General features: G+C 42.8%; 1 protein-coding gene across 1 annotated transcript in view; it reads right to left on the bottom strand.

Annotated features, from left to right (window-relative positions):
- Positions 1–21417, bottom strand: part of LOC139657620 (GDNF family receptor alpha-2-like) — a 41127-nt gene extending 19710 nt beyond the window's left edge. Inside the window, exons 1-4 of the mRNA XM_071535516.1 lie at positions 21289–21417; positions 19355–19711; positions 9637–9723; positions 2034–2412 (exon numbers count right to left, since the gene is read on the bottom strand). Of these exons, the coding sequence (XP_071391617.1) occupies positions 2034–2412; positions 9637–9723; positions 19355–19711; positions 21289–21334 (869 nt within the window). The 5' untranslated portion in view covers positions 21335–21417. The remainder of the gene's footprint in view (positions 1–2033; positions 2413–9636; positions 9724–19354; positions 19712–21288) is intronic.
- Positions 21418–24623: the final 3206 nt, after the last annotated feature.

The following is a 24623-nucleotide window of genomic DNA, read 5'->3' as shown; positions in this document are numbered from 1 at the left end:
GTGCTGACCTCCACGGGGCAGAACGCAGCTAAAGATAATGAGCTTTAACGTTCTATTTCATACGTCTCAATAAGGAGGGGCGCAGCAGACACCTGAGGGCTTAAAGGTCAAAGAAAGCAACTTGGCCTGAAAACAAATTACACAAAGCAGGAGAGCAGGTAATTATCAAGACAATCATAAATCGGAGGAGGCGATAGACTTTCCCTACTTTAGTAACGCAATGTGTGGATTTAGTGTTGGCGGGAAGGAATTGGGTTTTCGCCATTACTGCTCAGCCTCGAAGGCTGCTCACCTCTATTGAAACAGGATAAATGTGAACTACAGAGAAAGTGGGCAAAGGGAATTGTTGTGCATGGCTAGATAGAGTAATCTCTCCTGCTGAGCAAAGAAACATACAAACAGCACATGGAGGGAAGCCATGTTTGCCTCTCAATACCTGGGGATAAAAGGAGAGTAATCACAGAAAGTGCAACTTGAATTCTTCTGACTGTAAATCATTCTTACTCTTGGAGTGTATACAGGTGAACTGAAAAAAGCTTTCTGAGGAAAGGGAAAACAAATCATTCTCGCTAGATATCCAGGAGAGTGGATAACAATATGTAACACAAAATGTTCTCAGACTTAGTTTAGTCATCATTGCCTACTATTCATTCTGCACAGCATATCATCACTTTTTGTGCAGCAGAAATGTATTGATAAACTATTTGAAATGGTTTCAAGTACTTTTCTGTGATTTATTGCTCATGTCCGCCACAATAAACTAATTGAATTATTCCCAAAAGTTAAAACCTGTCAGAATGAAGGAAACATTCAAAATAATTGAAAGGATTTTACTGAATAAATGGCCAGTGCCTGATTTCCGCACAGTTACAGCAAGTAATCATGAACCAGTAGGGTGCTATCATCTGCCATGTCTACTGATGCTGATACTGTGAATAATACAAAGGCAGCGGAAAACAAAAAGAGAGAGAGAGACTGTTCTGCCCTGACGGGTGGAGCACCGACTCCAGATCTGTGGTTGGACAGCCTCTTGGGGTATTCAACGCACAAACAAACACTGTCAAGACCCGCCGCTGACTGTCACCGGATTGTATCAGCTGCCTAATCATCTGTCACATTGGGAAATGGAAAAGTAGTCAAAAGTTTTCCCTTCTGATAAGTCTCACACCGTGGTTGTTATTTTTAGCGGGGGGTCCTCAACAGTCTAACCCTCGGTCGAACTCCATTAGGCTCATAAATGAGCTTTTAAACGCCTCAAATTATTCAAATGTCCCAAATTTTTTAAGCTATTAGACTAATGAAAGCAGAACATATCTCCGCGTAGCCTATTGATAGGCAGATACAGTACATGGTTTTGGAGGGTGGAAAAGATCTTGACAGCCGATTGGGCTGATAGTACTACCGCTGTGTTTCACCTGCTCTCAGCAGCACTAACACAAGGAAACAAGTCACGGCTGGGTAGGTGTGAATTGAATCCGGCCGCTTGAATCCAATAGAGGCCCCCATGCAGCCAAAGTGATCCACTAATGTTTTGTTCGGCTTAATTGAGCGTTGTCCCTTCAACTTAGCCTCACGTCTTCATCCTGCGTCTAATAGCCACAGCTTCCCTGAAAGTCTAATTACTTCCCTGGCAAAGTTACAGCAGAGAAATATAAAACTTTAGAATGCCATGGGAGGCAGGAAATTGCAGTCAAACGGGAACTCTCTCTAACGCACGGATTCAATTTTCCTTTTTCTCATTTTGCATGAATATAAGAAGATGATAATGAATCTTCAGATGTGTTTGGCAGGAGCTCATCCAATACGCACAGCACAAAAATCCGTCCACCCACCCAAAAAAACAAACACGCACGCACGCACACACGCACACACACACACTCACTTACATCGCTTACATATGCACACAAATGAATATCTGCACACACTTGAGCTCGTTCTCTCCTTTTCTCTCTCCCGCTCACACACAGAGATCGTACACACAGACACATGCACGGTACACGACACCCCTTCCCCCGTCTCCCTGTCCCGTTCACCTGCAGAGAGAGTCCTGGCGGCAGACCCTCCTCAGCTCCAGACAGTTGGGTTTGACCTTATCTTTGAAGGAGCAGTCGGGCACGATGGTCTGCCTGCGTCGCTCGGAGCAGCCCTCATGCTGGCAGGGGCAGAAGAGCAGGCGGTGGCTGTACTCCGGGGGCACGCGGTCCAGGAACTGCCTCAGGGCCTTGTGGCAGCGCTTCCGGTTGCAGGTCTCACTCTTGTTGGGGTCCCCCTTGCTGCAGGTGGCGATGTAGGCGGAGCGCTGCTTCTTGCAGGTGCTGTTGAGGTTGCAGGCTTTGGCCGCGTCCAGACAGGGGTTGCAGTTCTTGCCGGTGTCGGGACACTGGAAACCTTTCGGGGCCACCGTGTGCATTCCTGAGCAGAGGATACAGGGAAGGGAGGGAACTCAGTGAGAAAAACACAAAGAACTAAACTGCAAGGGAATGGTAGTTCAAAGCCTTATGGTTTGAAGCACACTTGGCAATCTACTGAATTGTCAGATTTCATATACTACTGTCATGACAAATACACTTGAAATAGACTTGTGGATTTCATTGTTTTCTATGAACATTTCCACATTGGGATACATGTTTTGAATTCATACAGACAAACTTGGACTGTCTGTTGCAGCTGATAATACCTGATCAAACACAACCTGGATCAAATACAATCATGCCAGATGGATAAAAATCCACTGATCCTATGATTCAACATCATCAATTTGATACAGTTTAGAGTGAGCTTGGCTCCAAACAAAACAGCAACAAACAACACAATAACGTTTGGAAATGTTAGACTTGTACACTGAAGGATGCTCTTCGATATCATGTACGCTTCTCTGTTTCTGCAACCAACAGAAATCCACTGGAGAGACGCCCGCAGCTTGCCCATATCCATTCTAACCGAATTATTGATTCAGTCCGTCTCAGACCTTGAGTGAATTAAGCTATGATTCCACATTGGATGCTTATATACTATTCATTTGCAGGTATTTTCATTAGTATAAGGTGATGATCATAATATTAGTGCATTACCAAGTTGCTGTTTATCATATTGAAATTTAGGTTACCCTTACCTAATATGAATTTGATTTATTTTAATGTTTCCATTGTTGGAAGTATAATGAAGTGAACGCTTTAATCAGCTTAATGGAAAAAGTGCAGATCAAACATTAGTCCTTGGCGAAATATCGACACGGTGTGAATGTCACGTCTTGAAGCGTATTGATGAGAATACTGGTCAGTGGGAAACAACACTAAATACTGTAACATCCTCTCAGAAACGTGCTCAGCTCAAGGACTTGGCAAAGACTCTCTGCTGCAATACATGCTGTGCTGTATGAGCCTCCTATTGGATGGTTCAAGTACATGATTAAGTTTCCTTTTTTTTTCCCCTTCCAGTGTAATCACAAACTGAAACATTGCAATTACCCCTCAGGCTGCACATCATATTTGTGGAAAACAGATTATGTCATTAGGTGTGTTTGGGTGTTCTGTGAGATACTGCGTATACCAGGGCTGCAGTAAGAATTCACACCTGTTTCTGAGATATACCAGTAATAAAACAGCATCATGTTCACTCGTGGCACCCCTCTCTTGTATTCAGGCTATATTAGACAAGTTAACCTCCCTCCCCTGTAGATAATGATATTTCAGAGGTCGTGGCGGCATGGTGACACCCAGAGAGATTCATCTCTTATTCAACAGAACCAATCTCACTCTGTGTCTATCAGACGGCCCGGAGCAGGAAGAAGACCATTTATTTTAGAGGGGAGTGCCAGAGACGCTGTATTGTTTCCAAGTGGTGCATCGCGCATTATCAATCCTAGAAATGGGGATACATAGAACAGACATATCACATCACAGCAGGGAAAAAATAAACAAACCCCAAAATAAATGATTTTGCGGTTTCAGATCACGTCAGATAAAACAGAACTCACTGCCACTGAGAAACAGCAGAAGTGGAGAAGTGGGATTTCATCACAGACAAAAGAAAACACAGTTAATCTGGCTTTCTGTTAACCAAGGCTTTTATTTTGGATGTATCAAGGTTAAATGTAGCAGGTGCTCAGATAAACAGCCAGGGTGTTCAGCGACATGTTCTGCGTTCAGCAAGCGCAGGTGTTCAAAATAGTACTGTGTCTGTGTCAGTGTTTGTCACCAGGCCACCAGGGAGCACTTTGCCTGCCCTATCCAAATAATAAGAGCATTAAGCTTTTTATGTCTGTTATTAAAATAAACAACAACAACAAACATCACACCATCTTCAAATCAACCTTAAGATGCCACCTTGTTTATCCTTCACTGTCAGATGGGAGAGGATAAACATTCAACAACAGATGTCTAACAACATAACACACTCAAAGTCTTGTTAGTGTAAGAGACTGAAAAGACAAACAAAATTGTGCACAAACCATTTCCAAAACCAACCCACACTGACGCAGCGCAGGATACGGGACAATTAGCCGACCCTGTCGAGGGGGAAAGAGCAATCCGGCTCGGTTGATCTGTGATTAGAATGAGAATCAAAACGAGAGCCGGCTTTGGCCTCGGGCACGAAGAGGCCGAGGTAGGGCCAAAGTTTTACTAAAGTGGGCCAGTGGGGCCTGAAGGGGGCCAGTACGGTCCATCTGGAGGGGAGGTTAGCGGGACGGCTGTCCAGCGGCCCGGGCTACATAACATTGATGGATTGCAGCTCCTAAATCTCCCCTGGCCATCTGCAGGCTCTAATGTGGGCCACTGGGGGGTCCGGGATGAAAAGAAAATAGGAGAAGGATGAGCTACGAAGATTTATCTGACCAAGCAGGGCTGAAGCTGCTTTTGCGGCTGCAGCTACGGACGGGTTTTTACTACCTCTGATTGGGGAGCCGAGATTGAATTCGGTGCTCAAACCTAAAAAGATGTCCTGAGGCGAACATAAGACACAAAGCCCTCTTGATGGCTCTGACGTACTCACACACAAGCAGGAGGAGAGCAGGAGGAGGAGGAGGAGGAGAGGGGGAAAGAAGGATAGCAATGGAGATGGGAGGGGAAATGTGCAGTATTGTGTTACAGAGTGATAATTGATTTTCCAAGTGCATTACGATGAAGGTTTTCAGCAAACATATTCCGCTATAATGTGAGGAGGAAGGGGTTGATAAGCCAATGATAAGCGACTTACAAAAATGGAAAAAGCTTTAAGAGGGAGAGGAAGCTTCAGCAGTTGATTACAGCAGCTGATCATGACAGATAGAGAGATGAAGTGAGAGGACACAGACTAACAGATTGGACAGCCACTTACAGAGACATGCTGGAGAGCTTTCAATTAACCCAGCCTAATTCAGGAAAGATGTGCGACTCTTGCTCAGAATAATTAACCCAGCCCATCAGCAGTGCAATCAACAGCTCTCAGCATCACAATAGTCCACACATCTATTTACTTACCTTGCTGTCTGCTGCACTGCGCATTAATGAGCGATTAAGGAATTGACTGAGCGAGTGGATGGATGGATGGATGGATGGACAGATGGATGGATGGATGGATGGATGGATGGATGGATGGATGGAACAATCAGCGCCATTAAGTGTAGGATTAGTCATCAATAGTCTGATTGTCCCATTACAGCTAGGTGCCTATTAACCGCAGAACAATAAATATGAATGTATTATTAATGTCTGACAGTATGTTATTATTAATTTCTGACAGTTTGTGCTGCGCTGTGAGGGAAACATGTGTTTTTGGTGTATATGCATGATCTGCATGTTTTGGGGGAATGTGACTAGTTTAATTGACTTTGAGAACACAAAATCAGAGATTAAAATTCAAGGTCTATTGATGTTTAGTCACAACTGCCTCGTGTGCACGGAAAATGTGGCCGTGTAAAATATTTTGTCAATGTTAACAGCAGTTAGAGTACAGTCATTCTTTTTGGTGATCCCACTGTTTGATTCAGACTGTAAATAGGCTTTTAATAGGGTTCCTACTCCACGGGCGCCATAAATTAGACCCTGGCAATGGCAATATAGTGAAAATAACCATCTACTCATTCCACACATATAGCGCACAGAGAGGGAAAGAGCAAAGAAATAGAGAGCAAGAGAGAGAGAGAGAGAGAGAGGAGACAAAGAAGGAGAAAGAAACAGACTGAGAGAGAAAATGAGAGAGGGGGAGAGAGAAGAAAGAGGCACAATGGAGAGAGAGAAAGAAATGGAGTGAGGCAGAGAGAGAGAGAGAGAGTACACGTACGAACGGGAGGGAGTGGAAAAACCATTCACGTACACTGTATCTGGATTTTGGTGGGGGGGGGGTTTTCCCTAAGAGCAAGGGATCTTCCTTCCCCAGTAATTGCTCTCTCTCAGCCTTATTTGAATTCTGCATTTCATATATCATCCCATACTCCAGGGACGCCGCGCTGCGGAGGGGAGTTCAGCCCAGGTTAGGAAGAGGCTCTTGGCTCTGGGTATGTTCTCAGTAATTAGGAAAGGTGCCAAAGTTTGGATTTAATACGGCCCTGGGTGAGCGTGCGAGAGCTTGTTAGGGAAGTCTTTAGTCCGGACCCTGAGGAGCATGTCAAGCATTTCTGTGTCAAAGGGCTCATCAGTCATTAGCTCTGTACTCTGTGTCACAGCGGGGTATCCAGGGGGCCAGGCGAGGGAGAGGGCACGCTGGATCTACAACATCATCTCCCTAAGCCTGGCTGAGCGTGTTAGAGACGTGTGGACGTCATCAGAGGGAGAGCGGTGGAGTTCATGAGACTGTTCTGTGATGATGTGATGAGAGAGGGCTAAATGTTTGTAGGTGAGAAGTGTGTGTGTGTGTGTGTGTGTGTGTGTGTGTGTGTGTGTGTGTTTGGGGGGAGGGGAGGGGGTGTCCAAGGGAATATTACATCCTTGTAAACACATTTCTAAATACTTGAGCTGTTTATGAGCATCTGCCTTCCGAGTTTCGCTCGCTCTCTCTTTGGAATTCAAAGCTCGAGCGTCTTCAGTGGCCCTTCAGCCTTAATATGCATGCTGTTTAGCTCCTTCAACAGTCAATAATGAATGGCAATAATGCACGGTGTGTTGATGGTGGTGGGTGGCGGGCTGTCAGGTGAGAATAACCTGCTGCCTTGTGCATTCCCACCATGTCAGCAAGGAACGGCTGAAATGTACTAACAAATTGAAATAACGAACACTGCCATGCCCATCTTCTGTGGATTATTCACTGTTGTTTAATTCAAACTTGTTAGAAAAACGCTGACTGTTAGGAAGGACGCTCGGATAAGTTAGCCTCTCACAACAACTCTCATTACTGACCCACAGAGAGACAAGCTGGACTAATTTTAAGGGTAAACTGATTATAAAGTTCACACAGAATAATGTAGCATATCAACAAAGTATATACGCTATGACAATCACAGGCACGTAGGCAAACAAAACCAAAAACAAGCTTGCACACCCCCACACCCACAGATACACTCAAACACCTAAATAACCCAACCTGTAACACACACATACACAAGAGACCTGAGTGTTCGGGTTAGTAATAGTAATTGTTATGAGAGCAACGTGAAAATGTCTAACATTTCCACAGCATGCTGAGCACGGCTGTTGCACTGGTCCTTTTTCCCCAGCCGTTGAAATAGCTTCTGGATTTAATTGGATGGTGGGCACACTGAGCTGAGAGGTGAGAGGCTTAGTGCTGAGAGTTAGAAGGTCTAACTAAGGGGTGTCAAACTCAATTCCTGGAGGGACCCCTCTAGCCTGCCCTCTGCTCCTAATAAGTTAATTAGCTCAACACTGGGTCAAGAGAACAGAATACATTTCACATGGAGCATATTAAAAATTACAGTCAATGATATGTTTGCATGCTTTGGGTAATATGGTGTTCATTTGGGCTTTGATCAGGGTCTTCATGCATTGTGGTGGAAGGATCCTATGAGCTACGCAACCAATCCACATACTATTGATCTGAGTTGAGGGCTATTGACATGTACAGTGACTCCGCCTTGAAGCCAAGAAAACAGCAGATTTGCCAGGTATAACTTGGGGCACTGCAGAAACAGACTCTCCTTATATTTTGTTTCGCTGTGACCTCTAAGTATGAGCACATACAGTAGTAGAGAAAGTTTTTTTCAGTTTTTTCAATTTCTATCACTAGTTCTGCCCCTTATCTTTCTCCCAGACTAAAAACTCTTCAAATACTAGAGATTATTTTTCAATTTTCCACCTTTCCTCTTGGAGAGTATACGTCCCCCTGTCCTCATCAGCTCAACCAGATATCATATATTCCCTGAGTCTCTGTACAGTTTAACATTTATAGACGTGATTATGAATACTTTTGTGTGGTTTGGTAATCGAAGTGAGAAGTATTTCCATAGAACAAGTGTGTAATTACTTATCTGTTTGCCCGTGGTTTTCTCTCAGCGCCACAATCAATTACTCTGTCCTTGGAAATGATAAATAATGAGGAAAGCTTGCGGCTAAATAGATTTCGGAGAGCAAATCCAATATTTCACCTTGGAGAGAATGGCGGAAACAGCTGAAACAAAATGGATACAGTAATGACTCCCCTGTTGTATCTTAATATGTCTAGGTACACCACAACATGCTCCCTGTGTTACCAGGGAGTGTTAGTGCTTGTACTTGGACATTGGTATATATGTGCGTGACTGTACTCCTGATTTGATTATTGACTATGCACTTAAATCAAGGAAGGCAGTTTCCCATCATATCCCAAAACTCCAAAGTAATCAAAGCCTGTGCTTTTTTATATTTTCTCTGGTACTCTCTGCTTCTTTCAATATATCAAACAAGCGTATTTTCAAAAACAAGTGATACACGGCTGACTTCAAGCTAAGGGGATTATGCAAAAAGCGTGTCTTTCTTGTACCTCCCAGATATAAAACAAAGCAAGATACATCAGCCAAGAAAAAAAGGAAAATGCTGTCTTCAGTGTGTGTATATTGCTTTTGGCAAAAAAAAGGGAATGGAACATCCTCCGGCAATTTCTGTCGGAACTGGATGAAAGGAAACGATTGAATTTTCAAGTGACTGTAGCCTGTAGCTCTGGCAATGGACAGGCAGCGTCCCTGTGACCATTCACACCTATTGTACAACTAGCTTCTCCCCACTGCATCAGCCATTGTAGCTGTGTCTTATAAGATCTGCATTGATTAGTAATGCCCTGACGGTAATAACCAGTAAATTACAGAGCAAGCTATAGCTCCCCTGCTGAGTGCTAGGCTGTTTAATTAGTAAACCAAATAGGAAATCAAACTGAAGGCAAAATCAATAGATGGGGAAAATGTAGGGTAGTACACAGAGAGTATATGGTTTACCTCAACATAACCCCCCCCCTCCTCCTGTGCATTACAAGACAGATCAAAAGATAAGCACCCAATTCATTCAAAGGCCATAGCAGCGGACAAGTGAAATGTCAGTGAAATAAGATAAGTTGTCCGCACAGGCTCTTTGGCGTGCTCTGTTGTTATTTATCCCAAAGGAACCATCATCCTGGCCTCTGCGAGAGCGTGAAACCATGGTTTTTTGAAGGCATATATCTGCTACATCTTTGTTCCACTCATGTGATAAAGTACCAAGGGTAAATTAAGGATCAAGCCTGTGCCGTCAGTGTTACCTGAGATGATGGAGGCCAAGCGGAACGCGTCGGGGTGTCGGACGGGCGCCACGGGTTCATACGGGGATGTTTCATAGAACTCTCCACCTGGAACAACAAAAGGATGACAAACGGTCAATTACATTGAAATGGATGGTCTGCCCCGTCTACCTGCCCAGCGGAGCAGAGCGCTTCAGCGTTTACAAGGAGCCCAAAAAACAGGAATCCCCTACCCTGTCACTAATGATATGAAGCAAATTGAGAAGTAAAAGTAAAGAATACATGTGAGCTTGAAAATAGCTTGAAAATAGGGACGTCTTTAAATTCAAATACTGTACACTTGAAGCTTCACAGACTGCATTCTTTCCATTTTTTCTGCTTTGCCCAGAGATTTCAAAACACACATCTAATAAGTTTCACAAAGCGCATTGGAATGTGTAAGCTATCTATCTTTCATCTGAGAGGTCGATAGCAGCAATTCATCTAAGACTGAATGCAGATATCTAATTTAAGAAGGAGTAGTGTTGAGGTTTGGACTCCTCGTATTGGACTGTCTGGCCAATAACTGGCTCCCAGTTCTAAAGACTTTCTATCCTGAATGCAGGTGGCTAATTCTGTGATATGCAAAACACAATGTTCACCACAGTCGAGTCATTTCCTTTTGGAGAGAATATTTGTTCCTGGTGCGCTTTGATTTAGGAGAGCAGTTGAGGGAGTGAAGCAAAAGCAATGCATCCTCCCCACTAACAATGTATTGCCAGAGCTGTTTGTAAAAAAAAATATTTAAAAAAAAAACAAATTAGCACTCAACTGACTGAGTCTCTCCCATGTGCCTGCTTCTCTGTAGGCCCTAATCCCGCATTTAAAATTCATAGCCATTCGGTGTGATTGAGACAAACCCTCCAGTGTGTAATAGCTTTGCATTCTGATCCCAACAGAAACACAGGGAGGATGTTGTGAGGCAGGCTTGGAGGCCCACCGCAGCAAATGAGAAAATCTGAAACCTGTTGGTAGACGACAGTGCTGCCTGGACAACCAATCGGTAGATCCAATCAATAGACATACCACATTTTGTTTATCAACACGCTTCGTCGTCGCTTTTGAAAAAGATGATGTGAGGTGATAAAATGTATTCTTCTGGCTGCTCCGATAATAGGTAAGGCTGTTGTTGAGGGTATATCTGTGTGTATGTGTGTGTGTGTGTGTGTGTGTGTGTGTGTGTGTTTGAATGTGTGAATGTGTGAATGTGTGGCCTGTGTATCCCAGTGTGTGAACATGTGAGTAACCTTTACATGTGGCATTGTTTATCTCTGCTGTCACATTATAGTCAGAAAACAGAAATATAAGCCACAATAACATCAAATATGAGACTTAGAAATGATATTTCATCAGAAGCGGTAAGCGGTAAGCTGGATTGATCCCAAATCAACCACTGCTATACACAGGTACAGTATAGTATATATATATATATAGATAGATAGATAGTAGTACAGTATAGTATATTGAGCATTCCCACACAGTACAGTATATACGCTAAAGGTTATTTCCTCTTGTAATTGTTCAAAAACTAAAGAAAAGCAGTGTGGCAACAGCCTCAGACTTGTGTAAATATCTGTAAAGTCTGAATGCCCATGCCTCCATCTTATGTCTAGTAGTTCAACATCTCTACTCTCCATCAATACTGACAATCATAACAACATGGAGCAGCTCAGCTGGCTATTCTCTGAGTACATATATTGACAACTGGCACAGCTGAGGATTGTATGTGTGTGTGTGTGTGTGTGTGAGAGAGAGAGAGAGAAAGAGAATGGAGGGAGAGAGAGAAAGGACACACAAAGGAGAGAAATGAAAAGAGAGAGACAAAGACAGAGAGGGAAAATGGGCGAGAGGGAGACAGGACACACATAAAGAGTGAGACAGAGAGAGAAAAAAATACCTAAATTCTCCAGGTTTTGAGTGTGTGTGTGTGTGTGTGTGTGTGTGTGTGTGTGTCTTACTTGTCTATTTCTTTGTGCATGTGTGTCTAAAGATATGCATACACACAATGTTCACATATTTCTGCTGTGTTAGTATTTCAGTCTGGTATGTGGTGTGTCTGTCATTCTGTCTGTGTATCGTTTTATTTTTATAAGAGCCCTCTGCACCACCTGCTTCTCCCCCACCTTTGTTCGTGCTTTATATTTCTGTGGAGAGAGAGGGAGACTTGAGTGGCTTCTGGACTCGAGATCTCCCAGTATGTCTAATTACAACAATTACTTCTGATGCTATAGTGCTTTAGAAGCCGTTTAAGGAGCCGAGCTTACCGCTCAGAAAACAACCACCTCGACCTGCCATGTCTCTTTTTTTAAGCGGTGGTTAAAGCTGTTGTGTGATTCAAACAGAGGCAAATGTTCCACAGATAAAAGTGCGATGCCTCTTCCATTACGCCAGGAACAGTTTGTACTGTATAGGGCAACATGGAATAAATGATGCTCCGTCTTTTGCCAAGAGCAAATCTTGCCGTGCCGTTGCGTGCCATTTGGTTCAGGCAACTCTTTACAGTATAGGAAAGCTTCACTGCACAATCACCCAGGAATCAAATTATGTTAATCCACATTGAATTTCATAAGTGGAAATTTAAGTACTGTAGTGATTCTACAAAACAATAATGTCAAACCACAACAGTAGCTGTGGTTAATGAATTTTAAAAGCTTATTTACATGAATGTTACAAGCCATGCTGAATCATATAATTGCAAAACACACCATAATCGCACACACCCTTAGGATGTGAAAAAAAACACAGCAGGAGGCCTTGTTGTACTTTTAAAAAAACTGCTCTTTGACAGTCACCCTGGACCCAATTATGCATTCATCAAGTAATAGAAAATTCTTCCCAGCTGTTTAGTGATAAGATGGTTTTAGCCGCAGGGCAACAACTTATCGCTGTAATTAAGCCTCCGTTTGACTTCATTTGCTCTGACAGTATGGAGCATGACCGGCACAGCTCAGACAGAAAATCAGGCCTTTCCCTAGTTACGGCACGAGAGGAATACTGCTCTTAAGTGGATTCAGAGTCTTCTCCATTGCCGTAAGGGGTTTTATGATGCTGTTAGGCACCATCACTCATCCTTCTCATATGCATTATCAATGAAGCTAAACTCCCGAGGGGATGGAAACTGTCCTATGGATTTTTTTAGTGACATTCTTGGCAAACAGTTTATGGCTCGGAGCGAAGTCAATTTTAATAACTGTCATTCACCTTGTTTTGTTTTTAAAGGTGCCCTAGACTGATTACGTTCTTCTTTAATATTGATTTTATATTTTTCCCTATTTGTTGTGGGCGATGTTGGGGAAAGCCCTAAAAAGCCGTGTTACATATTACGTATTACTTCTCATTCAAATAATAACTTATATATTAATTACATAGAAAGAAAGCTTAGTCTATAAGATCCAGTATTCTTTGCCATCATTCAATATAATAATTTCAGAAGGAGCAAGGAATAAGGGAATTTGAATGAAATGTGTTTATCTTTCCTCTCAACTCACTCACAGTAGCCTACTGTGTTCATTTCAACAAAGAAAAGATGAAGTGATACCATAAATACATCTTTCTTCGATTTGTGCTTAACAGAACATGAGTTTCAGCATAAATTCAGTTAACGGCTCAGCTTTTGAAGGGATATTGACATTTTAAACTCAATTTCAAACCATACAAATAGAATATTGGATTAGCTGAGAAGATAAAGAATATTTCAGGCCACAATTCCAATCCAACATGGCATGGTGGGCAAACACAGCTGAGGAAATGAGAACTGAAATTTTCAATGTTCCCTTTGGCTATGCCAATACAATGTTAATGTAGATAGTTACACACTCACTCACCTAAATCAGCATTTTAATACTTGGTGTCAGGTATTAAAATGTTGAATATAGTGTAAATTCTATAAAAAATACAGTAAAAAATCATCTTTATGGCACAGCAGCATATTGGACAGAGCACTAAACATAGGCATCAGCAGGGAAGCCCAGTATATCTGCCATAATACATTTTATGTTAAAATGAATGCATAAAAACCCATATTTTTTGATGTTACAAATTCTGCTAAAATTTACAACAGCTTAGAATGGTTCATATTAAACAACTTTAGTATCTAATGTACTGCGTGATTGGTGGTGTATGCCAGCATTGATAATCAAAGGATGATAACTAAAATAACAAAGCTAATCACAAATCAATGCATTTGTTAATAAAAATTCACAAAATGATAGTAGAGGTAGAATTGATTTTTCTTTGTGTTTTGAATTCCTCCACATGCAAGGAAGAACATGTGGTTGACTGATTTCACCATGGCATAGCAATTTCAATTAATGATGCTGAGAGACAGAGAGAGCGAGAGAGAGAGGAAGAGAGAGCGAGAGAGAGAGTGACAGAGAGAGACAGAGAGACAGAGAGGGGGGCAGCCATGCTGTGATGACAGCCGCTAGGCCTGGTAGTTGACTTCTACGATGCACATTCATTCACCACCGCTGTGAACCTTTCTGCCAGGAGTGAGTCCTAATGCCCACATCATGACAGTATTCACTGAGCAGAATGGCCTGTCACTCACTCTCCCCCCAGATAGAGAGCCTGAGAACTCACTCCACTATAATAGACTAGTCGAAACTCCACTACCTAGCCCTCATTCCAGCCACACTGTCGCACTCCATACACACTCCATGGTGAATAGGAGTCATCTCGGGCCCATTCACCTTACAGTATAGAAAATCATTAGACAGATTTACGAGGACAAACAGTGGCCGTTTTCTCATCATATTTCACTGATCCTTTTCACTTTTTTGGAACGGGAGATGAAAAGGGAGAGGACGGGATGAAAAGCAAGGAGGAGGGGAGGCGCTGAAAACCCTTATTGATCAGGTCCAGGAGCTATCGACAGGTCCCTTCCTCTGATGATGAAGTAGCCACCTAGCGAGTGCCGGCTGGGTTTCTCGGCGCGGGGAGGGGGAAAGCAGAAAGGACATATTCAGCATGCAGGAGCCAGCTCCCCCTATCCCCTGACATGCGGGGCAGGCTGGAAAAATGTTCTGCTTATGACAGTGGATGGCTAAGGTAATGGCCGGTGACTGCTACCATTGCTCATAGTAATGATGGTTTCACCCAGGAATACTGTGTACCTTTGTAGCCCCCCTCCTCTGTAGTTTCCCCCCATGACTCTCTCTCTCTTCCTCTCGCTCTTTCATTCTTTGGTTTTCGCTCTCTGTCCCTCTCTTAAATTCTCTCTCTCGCTCTTCATTTATCTACCCTTCTTTCTTCCTCTCCTGTTCTAACCCTCTCCTCTCGTTCTGCCCGGCTCTGCACATGCACCACATGCACAGCCGGGCTGACGATGTAGTTTTCATGTAACTTCCCACAGCATTAGGGTCCAGCTAGTGGTATTAGCGTGGGATAGTGACATATTCAGAGTGTGACCTTTGCAACGCTGACATTCATGAAAATGGAGAAAATAAATCATTCCACAAAATTGTCTGCTTTTCTCGTCATTTCATGTAAAGATACAGTCTCCTCTCACAATAAGCTGGAATAGACTTGTGTGGACTACTGGTTGAACTCTCCTTTCTTTCTCTCCGCAGTGAAAGTCGGCTCAGCTAATTAAACTGCTATGAAAGGTCCACACAAAAGATCTTCGATTCCTACTTTGAGATTCAGGCTGTGGTTTCATTGCAAAAGCTATGAAATAATGTATGTGGGAGGTGTGGAACTTATCGTTTAAATTACCAATTCTACTGCAAACCTGCCAGGCGATATCCACATGAGGCCCAAGGCACAATTGAAAGTGAACCACAGCCACCTATACAATATCCCTGTGTGTAGCAGCCAATGTTTCTTTCTTAGTAATTACTTCTTTTATAGATTCAAACTGCTAACCCTCATTGCCTCACACCGAGACAGGCCCATTCAGAGCAGAAACCACCCATTATCCATCAAGGACGGCTGCATTGACGCATTGAATTCAGCTGCCATTTTCCGTTAGGAACTACAATTAACAGGTCACCATTAGCACTATTACTGACAGCTCAAAGACTGGCATTTATAACACCCTTTAGCTGTTTTTTTTTTAAGGGAAATGGTCCAGTACAGTAGCCTAAAGGCAGGTGACAACTGCATATAGATCAAGTTCAAGAAGAAACCCTAACCCAAAATCTTGGCTTTGAGGGCTTGTTATTCAAACAACAAACAGATCTGCATTGTGTTTTGAAGTTTAAAATGGTGTGCAGCTTAGCTGCCAACAACAACTGAATTGTGTCAAAATGCTTACTGCTGGTGTTTTAAGAAGACACACCAAGCGGCACTTGATGACGGTTTTGAGACATGGTGTTGTTACACTGAGGCACTCAGCATAAAGTGTTTTCTAAGCAGGATGTACTGTTTCATTGCACTAACAAATTGTCAACTTTGAAACACCTTTCAGAGATTCAGACCTCTTATCTGTTAAATTGGAGGATGCTCTCAAGTGTCTAGACCCTGTTTGCTATTACCTTGTAGGCCTTTTTAGCTCCAGTCCTAAACAGCCATTGTGTGGGCCAATTTGATTTGCAACTATGCCGCTGACACAGGACAGCAGCTTAAGGACCTTTCCACTGAGGTAATTTTACGGTAAGTTTGATTTGACTTTGCTAGGGAAAGATGGACTAACTTTTCAATCTCAGGGGAGACTCTACCTTGGAAATGTTGGAAGCATTAGCTTCTTTTCAGCCAGTTCAGTTTATTTGCAGTTATGCATGACATTTTCAGTTATCAGACTGTAGCAGTAAACTTTAACAGGGGGAGAGGTGAGAGACGCATGTCAGCACAGTGTGAAGCAGATTCAAACGCATCCAGGCACAGAACATGGACGTCTTCCCAGGCAAGTTTATGAATCCACTCGACCACTGGGACAGCTCATCACACATTATTTCAGTTAAATAATTTCATTGTTCCTGAATGAACCCATAATCCTGACAAATTCCCATAGGAAAATAACAAAATTGTAACACTAAAATTAAAATTTGTACTATTAAACAGGAGAGATTTGATTGTATGGATCGCAAAATAATGCAGCACAACAATGCTTTGATCCTGTTTTTTAGCCCATGTGGATTATTCAAATACTCTGCTGCAAACCCAAACATTAAGATTTAACAAGCCCACTCAGTATTTCAAAAGCATGAATGGCGCTTTAAATCACATTTAGTGTGTCAACATGAAGTAGGTAAACATCAGTTCACAGATACAATGGTCCAGCCTACTACTCTTGTTTCTCCAAACCCCTGTCTTCTAAAGCTGCGGGCCAACCTCCTTCCCCATGTCAACAGAGCCATAAGCCGCACACCTTCTCTGGCAGTAATGTCCTGGCAGGGGTGAGACTCCATATGGGCAGGCTGCACTGTGCAGTGGCCTTGGGTCACAGCGAAGTGGTCCTCCATGCAAAGTGCCCACCACACAAAGTGGCTAAATGAGTTTGCACTCAAGCCAACAGCCAGACACTGCTCTTCACACAGCATAACAGTAACATGCAGCACTCTCTGTCCTCCGCTGTCTGTCTGCCCATCTTTCTTTTCACCTTTTCTCACTCTCCCTGTCCTCACTCCTCTTCCTTTGATCCCCAGCGTTTGCTGTCTCTCTCTCTCTCTCTCTCTCTCTTACTCTTGTTCTCTTGATCTCTCTACATTAACAAATGTAAAATACAACTTTCAAGGCTACATTAGATGCCATCTAGCACAACGACTGCATCGAAACCTTCCTGTTTTGTCCACAAACGATTTTTAAAGTGGCTTAGCAGCATTTCGGGCAGGTCTGTTGGGATTCGGCCTTTCGTGTTTGTTTCCAGAGATGGATGTTATACACAGATTGTTTCCAGTTAACAAAAGCCTGCTTGACTGCACAATGGATCGTGATTAGATTAAAGCCGCACTGTAAGAGCTTTTCGTCTGTGTTAAAGCGGGTTTTATCTCCCAAGGCGACAGGGCCAAAACGGGACACCACTGTGAAGCGTTCTTCGGACCAGCGGGGAAGAAACACAAGCTCTGTGAAGGACATGCTGTAGGCAGAGGAGGTCTCTATCCTTCAGAGCCAGACAACTTGTTCGGTCTATTCAAACACAAAATACACTTTGAGTGATGCATCCATTCATTAAGATAGTTAAAAGAGACAAAGAGGGACAAAGAAAGAGGCAGACAGAAAGATCACTTGAAAGAGAAAAAGATGGGCGAGACAGAGGTAGAAAAAGAGAGAAGAGCAGTCAGAGAGAGACAGAAGGCCTCGGGAGCGTCCGTGTCATTACATTTCCCTTGAACTCATGTCAGGGACCCTCTGCTGCCATCAGTCTGATGAAGTGTAGCTGGTGCCATGAGCAGTCAGCCTGGCGCATCACTTCACGGATCACATCACAAAACGCCAGGATGCTCAAAGCTCGGAGACTTCGCAATGCTTCACCATTAGCCCACGTGTCAAAACAGCTGAGTACATTATACACTCCGTCTTTACGCGGCGTGACACTTGACATCAGTAGCGGAGATTTTGTTTGCGGAATGGGCCATGTGTGTAAGCATAGGGCATGTGACTCTCTTGGATTGAGCCTCTCCTTAACCCAATCTACTGTATAGTGCATGGTACACTTCTGATTCCATCATCTTGTTCTTAATCAGAAATATTGGGTGCTTGCTAGCTTGAGGATGGGCTGGGAGAGCTGAGCGATGTCAGTCCAAGAGGCTGACATGCTTTATGCTCTCTGTGTGTATTACAATGTAAACCAGAAGGTCTCAAGGTTTCAGCAGGAGTGCTATTTTATGTCCTGCGTAAGTGGACACATAAGGGCCGTTGAGCCGAAGGACTGTAACCTAATAACATGGTAATATGGAACACTTTCGGTGAAAACCAATAGGTCCACCATAACAGGTCTACCTAATGTAATCTCATTATAGCTCCATTACCTTAGAGAGGGTGAGGAAAGCAGGAAAGCATATATTTTTCATTGGAGGGTTTCTGGGCATCTCTTTAAGAGGGCATTAGGGAGCAGATCATCATTAATGGGTGTGGTGTATATCTTTGCTATCTCTGCTTTGAGAGTACAACGGTTCTTGAGATTGGAGTGTTCATTTAAAAAAAAAGAGTTAACATGATAAAGAATGCTCTGTTTCAATATCCATAAAAATCATATGTTGCATATCCACAGACATCTTCTTTATCATAACATGGTGCATATATCTTATTGCACATTGTACAACCAAATATATTAAATCTTAGTTATACATATAGCAAGAGACTAAACATGAGCCATCCCTTTAATGAGGCACATGCATAGGGCACATGTAGAACCGTGTAATACATATTCAGTTAGGACACCAATGAACACACAGCAAGCTAAATTCACACCCACAGATACATGGAAGGAAACAGATAATCACTCAGTGCTCGGATCATAATGTAGAATCACTCATACTATGGATGCACCATAGACATTATTTTGACTCTGTTCATTGTGATTAGCAAATTTCATGTATTAGCTAACAGGTAAAAAGGTACAAAAAAAACAAGTGCTAAGTTCATACAAATGCATGAGTAGCTTTACAAAAAAACGAATGCCACGGTTCAAAAAAGTGCTATTGTATAAGGCATTCTAAAACCGCCACACTCTTAAATGCAGCGTGATGTGGATTTTGTGTAACTAACCTCCTACAACCGTGGTAAGTACCTGAGAATCATGAAACCATCTGCCTCCTACCTTCAGTGAGTCCCATGTGGATGCTCCAGTAGTTCTGCAGACACTGCAGCTCCTTCTTCATGCCCCTCTTGCAGCGGCAGTCATACAGGGGGCTCACCAGCAGCACCTCCAAGGCAGCCTGGCACTCCCTGTTGGTGTCCAGCATGGAGTCCTTCTCCTTGCCTACGAGGCACTGGCGCATCACCCGGTACCGAGAGCTGCAGTGAGGGTTCTGGTTGCACATGTCACTGGCCTGGACGCAGTCCACCCATTCTGGCTGAGCACCGGGCCCAGACCCGGTGCTGGTGGCTCCAGGACCGTCGCTGGCCAAGGACAAGGACAAAGCTGAGGAACCCCCCCAGGAACCTGCAGCCTCATCTGGGTGGGGGAGAGGGAGAAGAGGACGGGGTGTCAAGAGAAAGAGGGCTCAGAAGTTGTAAGTTGATGTGTGGGTGATTTAGTTTGTGTGTGTGTGTGTGTGTGTGTGTGTGTAAGCACAAACACACAACGTGAACATGCAGGATTTCATTCTTGTTTCGTTATTGTTTATGATGTGTTGGGGGAAGCAACAGGCTGGTCTTATAGTTAAACAGTCTAACCTACAGTATAAATAGGTTTGATCGCCCATGACAGCCAGTGTCAATCCATAGAAAAGCGTCCTTGAGCAAGACAATGAAACCCTACAATGTTCTTGTATGACGGTCTCATATCTCTGTCCACACTTACCACAGTGACTGGAGCCTCTAAATTCCTGAATTCCTAAAAAAGAGATGTCTTATGCTTTGAGATGAGGGATTCTTTTGTCTTTTACTGTGTGATCAGTGATTTACCAGTGCGTACATGCATTCACTTTAGTGCATTTTGAAGCTGCCAACACAAACTAGACTGCAGAATTGAGTTTCTCATATTAAATCTAACCCAAGAACTGAACTGATCAGGGAGGAACAGCTATCTCAAATGAAAAAGATAAGAATTTGAAAAAGAAAAGAATTCTGTTTTATCCATATCTAGATAAGCAGATAATTATCTTGTGGTGAGTAGACAGGGCAAGATCCTCAGAGCAGAGACTGGGGTGATGCTGTCTTGAAAGGAGTCAAGATTCAAACGCAGCTTCATACAATTCAAAGTACAGACACCTTTGGTGAAGTGACAAGAGAGACACCTTGTGGTCGCTTTAAACCCTGAGCTTGGACAGCAGGGATACTGCATCAGTATCACAGAATAATGAGTAATAAGAAGTTAATCTGCAAAATTATCTTATCAGTCAATTTGAAGGACAAATCTTGTCAGGGAACGTTGACGTTTAGGTTCATCCACAAGAAGCAGATGATGATAATAATGATGATGATGGTGGTGGTGATGATGATGATGATGATGATGATGATGATGATGATGATGATAATGGTGTTGATGATGGTGATGAAGATCATGATGGTAATGATGATTATGATGTGGTGATAGTGATGATGGTGATTGTGGTGGTCATGATGATGATGATGATCAATTTTCTCATATTCGACCTAACATAAGTGTGTCAGTGTATAAGTGAAAAGACTGAAGAGATTAACATTTACTCACTAAAAGTTGGATTCCGGGCTACCAGGAAAATTCCATTATAATTATAATAATTAGCTCTTTGTTTGCACTCTATGGAAGCTTTATCGATTTAATGGGTCCAACATAATTGATTCAGTGATTCAACAGCACAGATCAAGTTCATTTTTGTGCTGGATGACGATTAAACATAATGCAATGAAAACTGTGCTGTAACACAAACGTCTAACAGCAATTTACTGTACATAAGTACATTTCTGAATAATCCTGGGCGCTTATAAACACCACCGGCTTCAGAAAAGTGGACACATGCCGATGTATTCACATTGCTACAACTCATTGTACCTGTATAATTATATAATGGTGATAGCACATTTTATTTTCACGCGTACACTTCTCACCTATGAGCAGGGGAAAGATGTAAATATAAATCCACATAGACTTCATTATGGATTCAGCGGCAAGGAAGATGAGTTGGGATCCAATCAGGCTATAATTTCCACCTTGCAAAAGGACTGTAATTTCCCTCTCCGGATCCTTGACCCAGGCGTAACTACAAAAAATTCAATATCCTCATTCAACTCCCAAAAAAAAATTATTGGACGCACCTCCGAAAATCCTCGCTTTCCAATAATAATCCACCAGTTTTTCTGGGATATAGGCTAATCACGAAACAGAAAATCCTCTGATGTGGAAAAACAAAAAAATTAAATACCAATCAATCAATCCATGAAAGCAGTTTTTTCAGGGTCCGTTTGAGCTGCGTTCATATCGACGAACTACTGAGACTTGATCTCTCCGCATTATCGGGGCTCAGACTGCCCGCTCCAATTACCCCTTAACTTGGGACAAATTCCCTCTAAAACATTCCTTAAACTGACGTGAAATGAACTGTCGGCTATGTCAATATCTCTAACGAGGCAGCGGAACTCATTTGAAAGTGCAGGGAAACGCCGACTGATTTCTTGGCTCCCCAAAAGCTGCGCGCTCCTCTGACTGACTTTGGAGAGTGTGAACGCTTCTTTTTCTCTGCATGCGTGTGCTGGCATCACACCACTTTATAAAGACCACTTTCTGTGAACCGGCAGAGGGCGCTGCTGATAGGCTCTTTTATTGGAAAACGCAGGACTCAATCACACCATGGCCCAATAATAAATGTTAACCCTAAAGAAAAATCACCATGATATTCCTGTAATATTCCTATACGGATTTGCAGTAAGGTGTATGGTATTTATTTATCTCCGATGGTATTACTATAGGACTATCTGTGGTAGCGCATGACATGTTAGCCTACTTTTCGGTGATAGCCTATATATTTTTCACAAGGGAATCTTCACATAAGGTTGACTCTGACTACTACTAGTAGATAAGGCTACGACTGCAACATATCAACACTGGGAGGAAAGAGATGATAAGGATCACACACACCTGTTTTATCACGTAAGGGCATTGGCTACTTGACGTCATAGCAAGGATCTCTGGTCAGTTAGCACACAGTGTCGTCTGTATTCAACTATTTCACAAAGCCAATAGGCCAATTCATTTGTTGGCTGACATCAGGGCATCATTCATTGTGGATCCACACAACTTTTTAGGAATTGGGTTCAAAGGTGAACTTGATGGCAAATGATGATGAGAATGTCATCATTCATTGCAGCGATATCCAAACACTTCACATGACATCTGTGTTTCCTCTGATTGAAAGAAAGACTTGAGGAATGGCACAATGCCTTGCATTGTGTTTGCACTCGGAGGAAATAAGCCCACAACCCACAGAATCTGTCATTTTTCAAAGTGGCTTCGCATTAACCAAAATGACTTTGTTGTGCATCATCGCTTAAATAGTGCCCGGAATGTCATAAATCTTTACAAATCTTGAAAACAAAGTCTCTATTTAGAGGCCCTGACAGTGACAAACTGCAAGGCCACTAGCTCATAATGACGTTTGACTGTCAGCCCAGGCTTCCATCCAAGGGGGAAAAGAGCTTGCTGTTATAACGGCAAAATCAGCCTCATTCTGCCTGTATCGGCCTGGGCTTACTCTCATCTCCCCCCAGAGTCTGAAGTCCCTGTCATTATGAGGACAGAGATAACCGTGGTAGAAGCCCCCCACCATGAATGTATCCTGCATTTATCCTGCATTGGTGCTGCAGTGGCCAAAGCAGCCGATTCTCTCTACAACTAGAACTGCATCTTTTAACACAGAAAGTCGAACTGTCTTTCAAGCAGCTGGTTGCCGGACCATTCCTTTGCACCTTCTATCTGCTAAAACAAGAAGAAATTTGAGTTTTCCGAGTAATTTCTCATTGGAGTGGAGCATCAAAGCAGCGGTAGCGCATTATTGCATGCAGCATAAAGCTTACATCTGTGGGTTAAGGAAGAAGAAGCAGTTTGTTATAATCTGAAAAGGCATGAAATCAAGAGAGAAAAAGCAACACTGGATGAAAGCATTAGCCACCATCACAGTAAATACAATAGCCAAATTTACATTGTGGATTTTTATTCAGGCCTCTAAATTATCTTTCCATGATAATGCATTATATAAATCCTCTCTATGCATTTTTTTTGTGCCAGACTGTCAGGTCCATGGTGGGAGTTTATTCTTGTTGACATTGCACGATCCACACGCTCCATGGGTATTTAATTGCTCCGTTCTGACTTCATAAAGCTTTGGCAGTGTTTTGCGTGTACAATTAGAGAGAGCCCACAGAGAAACACCAGCATACATGCACGCACAGATACATACACTTAACCGCTTTCATAAACAAGCATATGCGTGTACTCGCGCAAGCAAGCGCGTGCACAGGCACACACACACACACACACACACACGCACAGATGCACATAATCTGCATGCCAGCTAACAGTTCCCCCACAAGATGGCTCAAGACTGTAGATAGGGAATGACAAATCTGGATATAGAAGACATTGTTCTCACTATTGAGGGGAATCAGTCCCTGCCTCTGAGAAGTGTGTCTAATATGGTGAATATAGATGATATCATTATGAATTCATGGGATATGAAATAATGATACGGATTACAGTCAAACTTAAGACTTGCAGTGAAGCAATAACTTGCTATCAGGGAGACAGCAGAAGAGTTTGAGAGTGAATTCATGGGTCAAATGAGAGCTCAGGTAGTCTCAACCGCCTATAAAGCAGGAGGCAAACTGTGAGTTTATCTGTGTTTGTGTGTGTGTGTGTGTGTGTGTGTGTGTAAATGTGCATGTGTGTGTTTTTAGAATGGCTGCGTTTCTGTTTATGCCATCCAAACTTGACCAAGGTGAATGAAACATAAACAGCCAAATGTTAACTATCTTGAATAAAGCATCGATCCTCATGCTTATACCGCCTTATCCCATAATGCTTTAGAAAATTAAAAGGGCGCGAGCCTCAATTGATAAGGGTTTGCTTCGCTTCACAGCTTTGCTTACACATAAATTAGCTTAAGATTTATCTAAGGGCAAAGGTCGCTGTATCTCACTCTAATGTTCATGCCCTTTGGAGAGAGTACTAATGAATCTGAACACATGCGGAACCACACACACACACACACAGACACACACACACACACACACAACAGAGAAGTTAAGCATGACTGATTAGATTAGGAATTATAGGCTAATTAATGTGTATCTTGGGGAGACCTGTACAGCATGCATATTAGGGCCTGACCCGAACAGAGAACATGACAAAAACATAACTGCGGTTAATTTACAGTGTTAAAATAATTAAA

This window comes from Centroberyx affinis, unplaced genomic scaffold (genome assembly GCF_046629955.1).
Source record: "Centroberyx affinis isolate AG114_WGS23_722 - 3 ecotype Tasmania unplaced genomic scaffold, CSIRO-AGI_Caff_v1 ptg002725l_1, whole genome shotgun sequence".
Classification (NCBI taxonomy): Eukaryota; Metazoa; Chordata; class Actinopteri; order Beryciformes; family Berycidae; genus Centroberyx; species Centroberyx affinis.
Note: the sequence above shows the minus strand (reverse complement) of the source record. Positions and strands in the feature narration are given on the sequence as shown.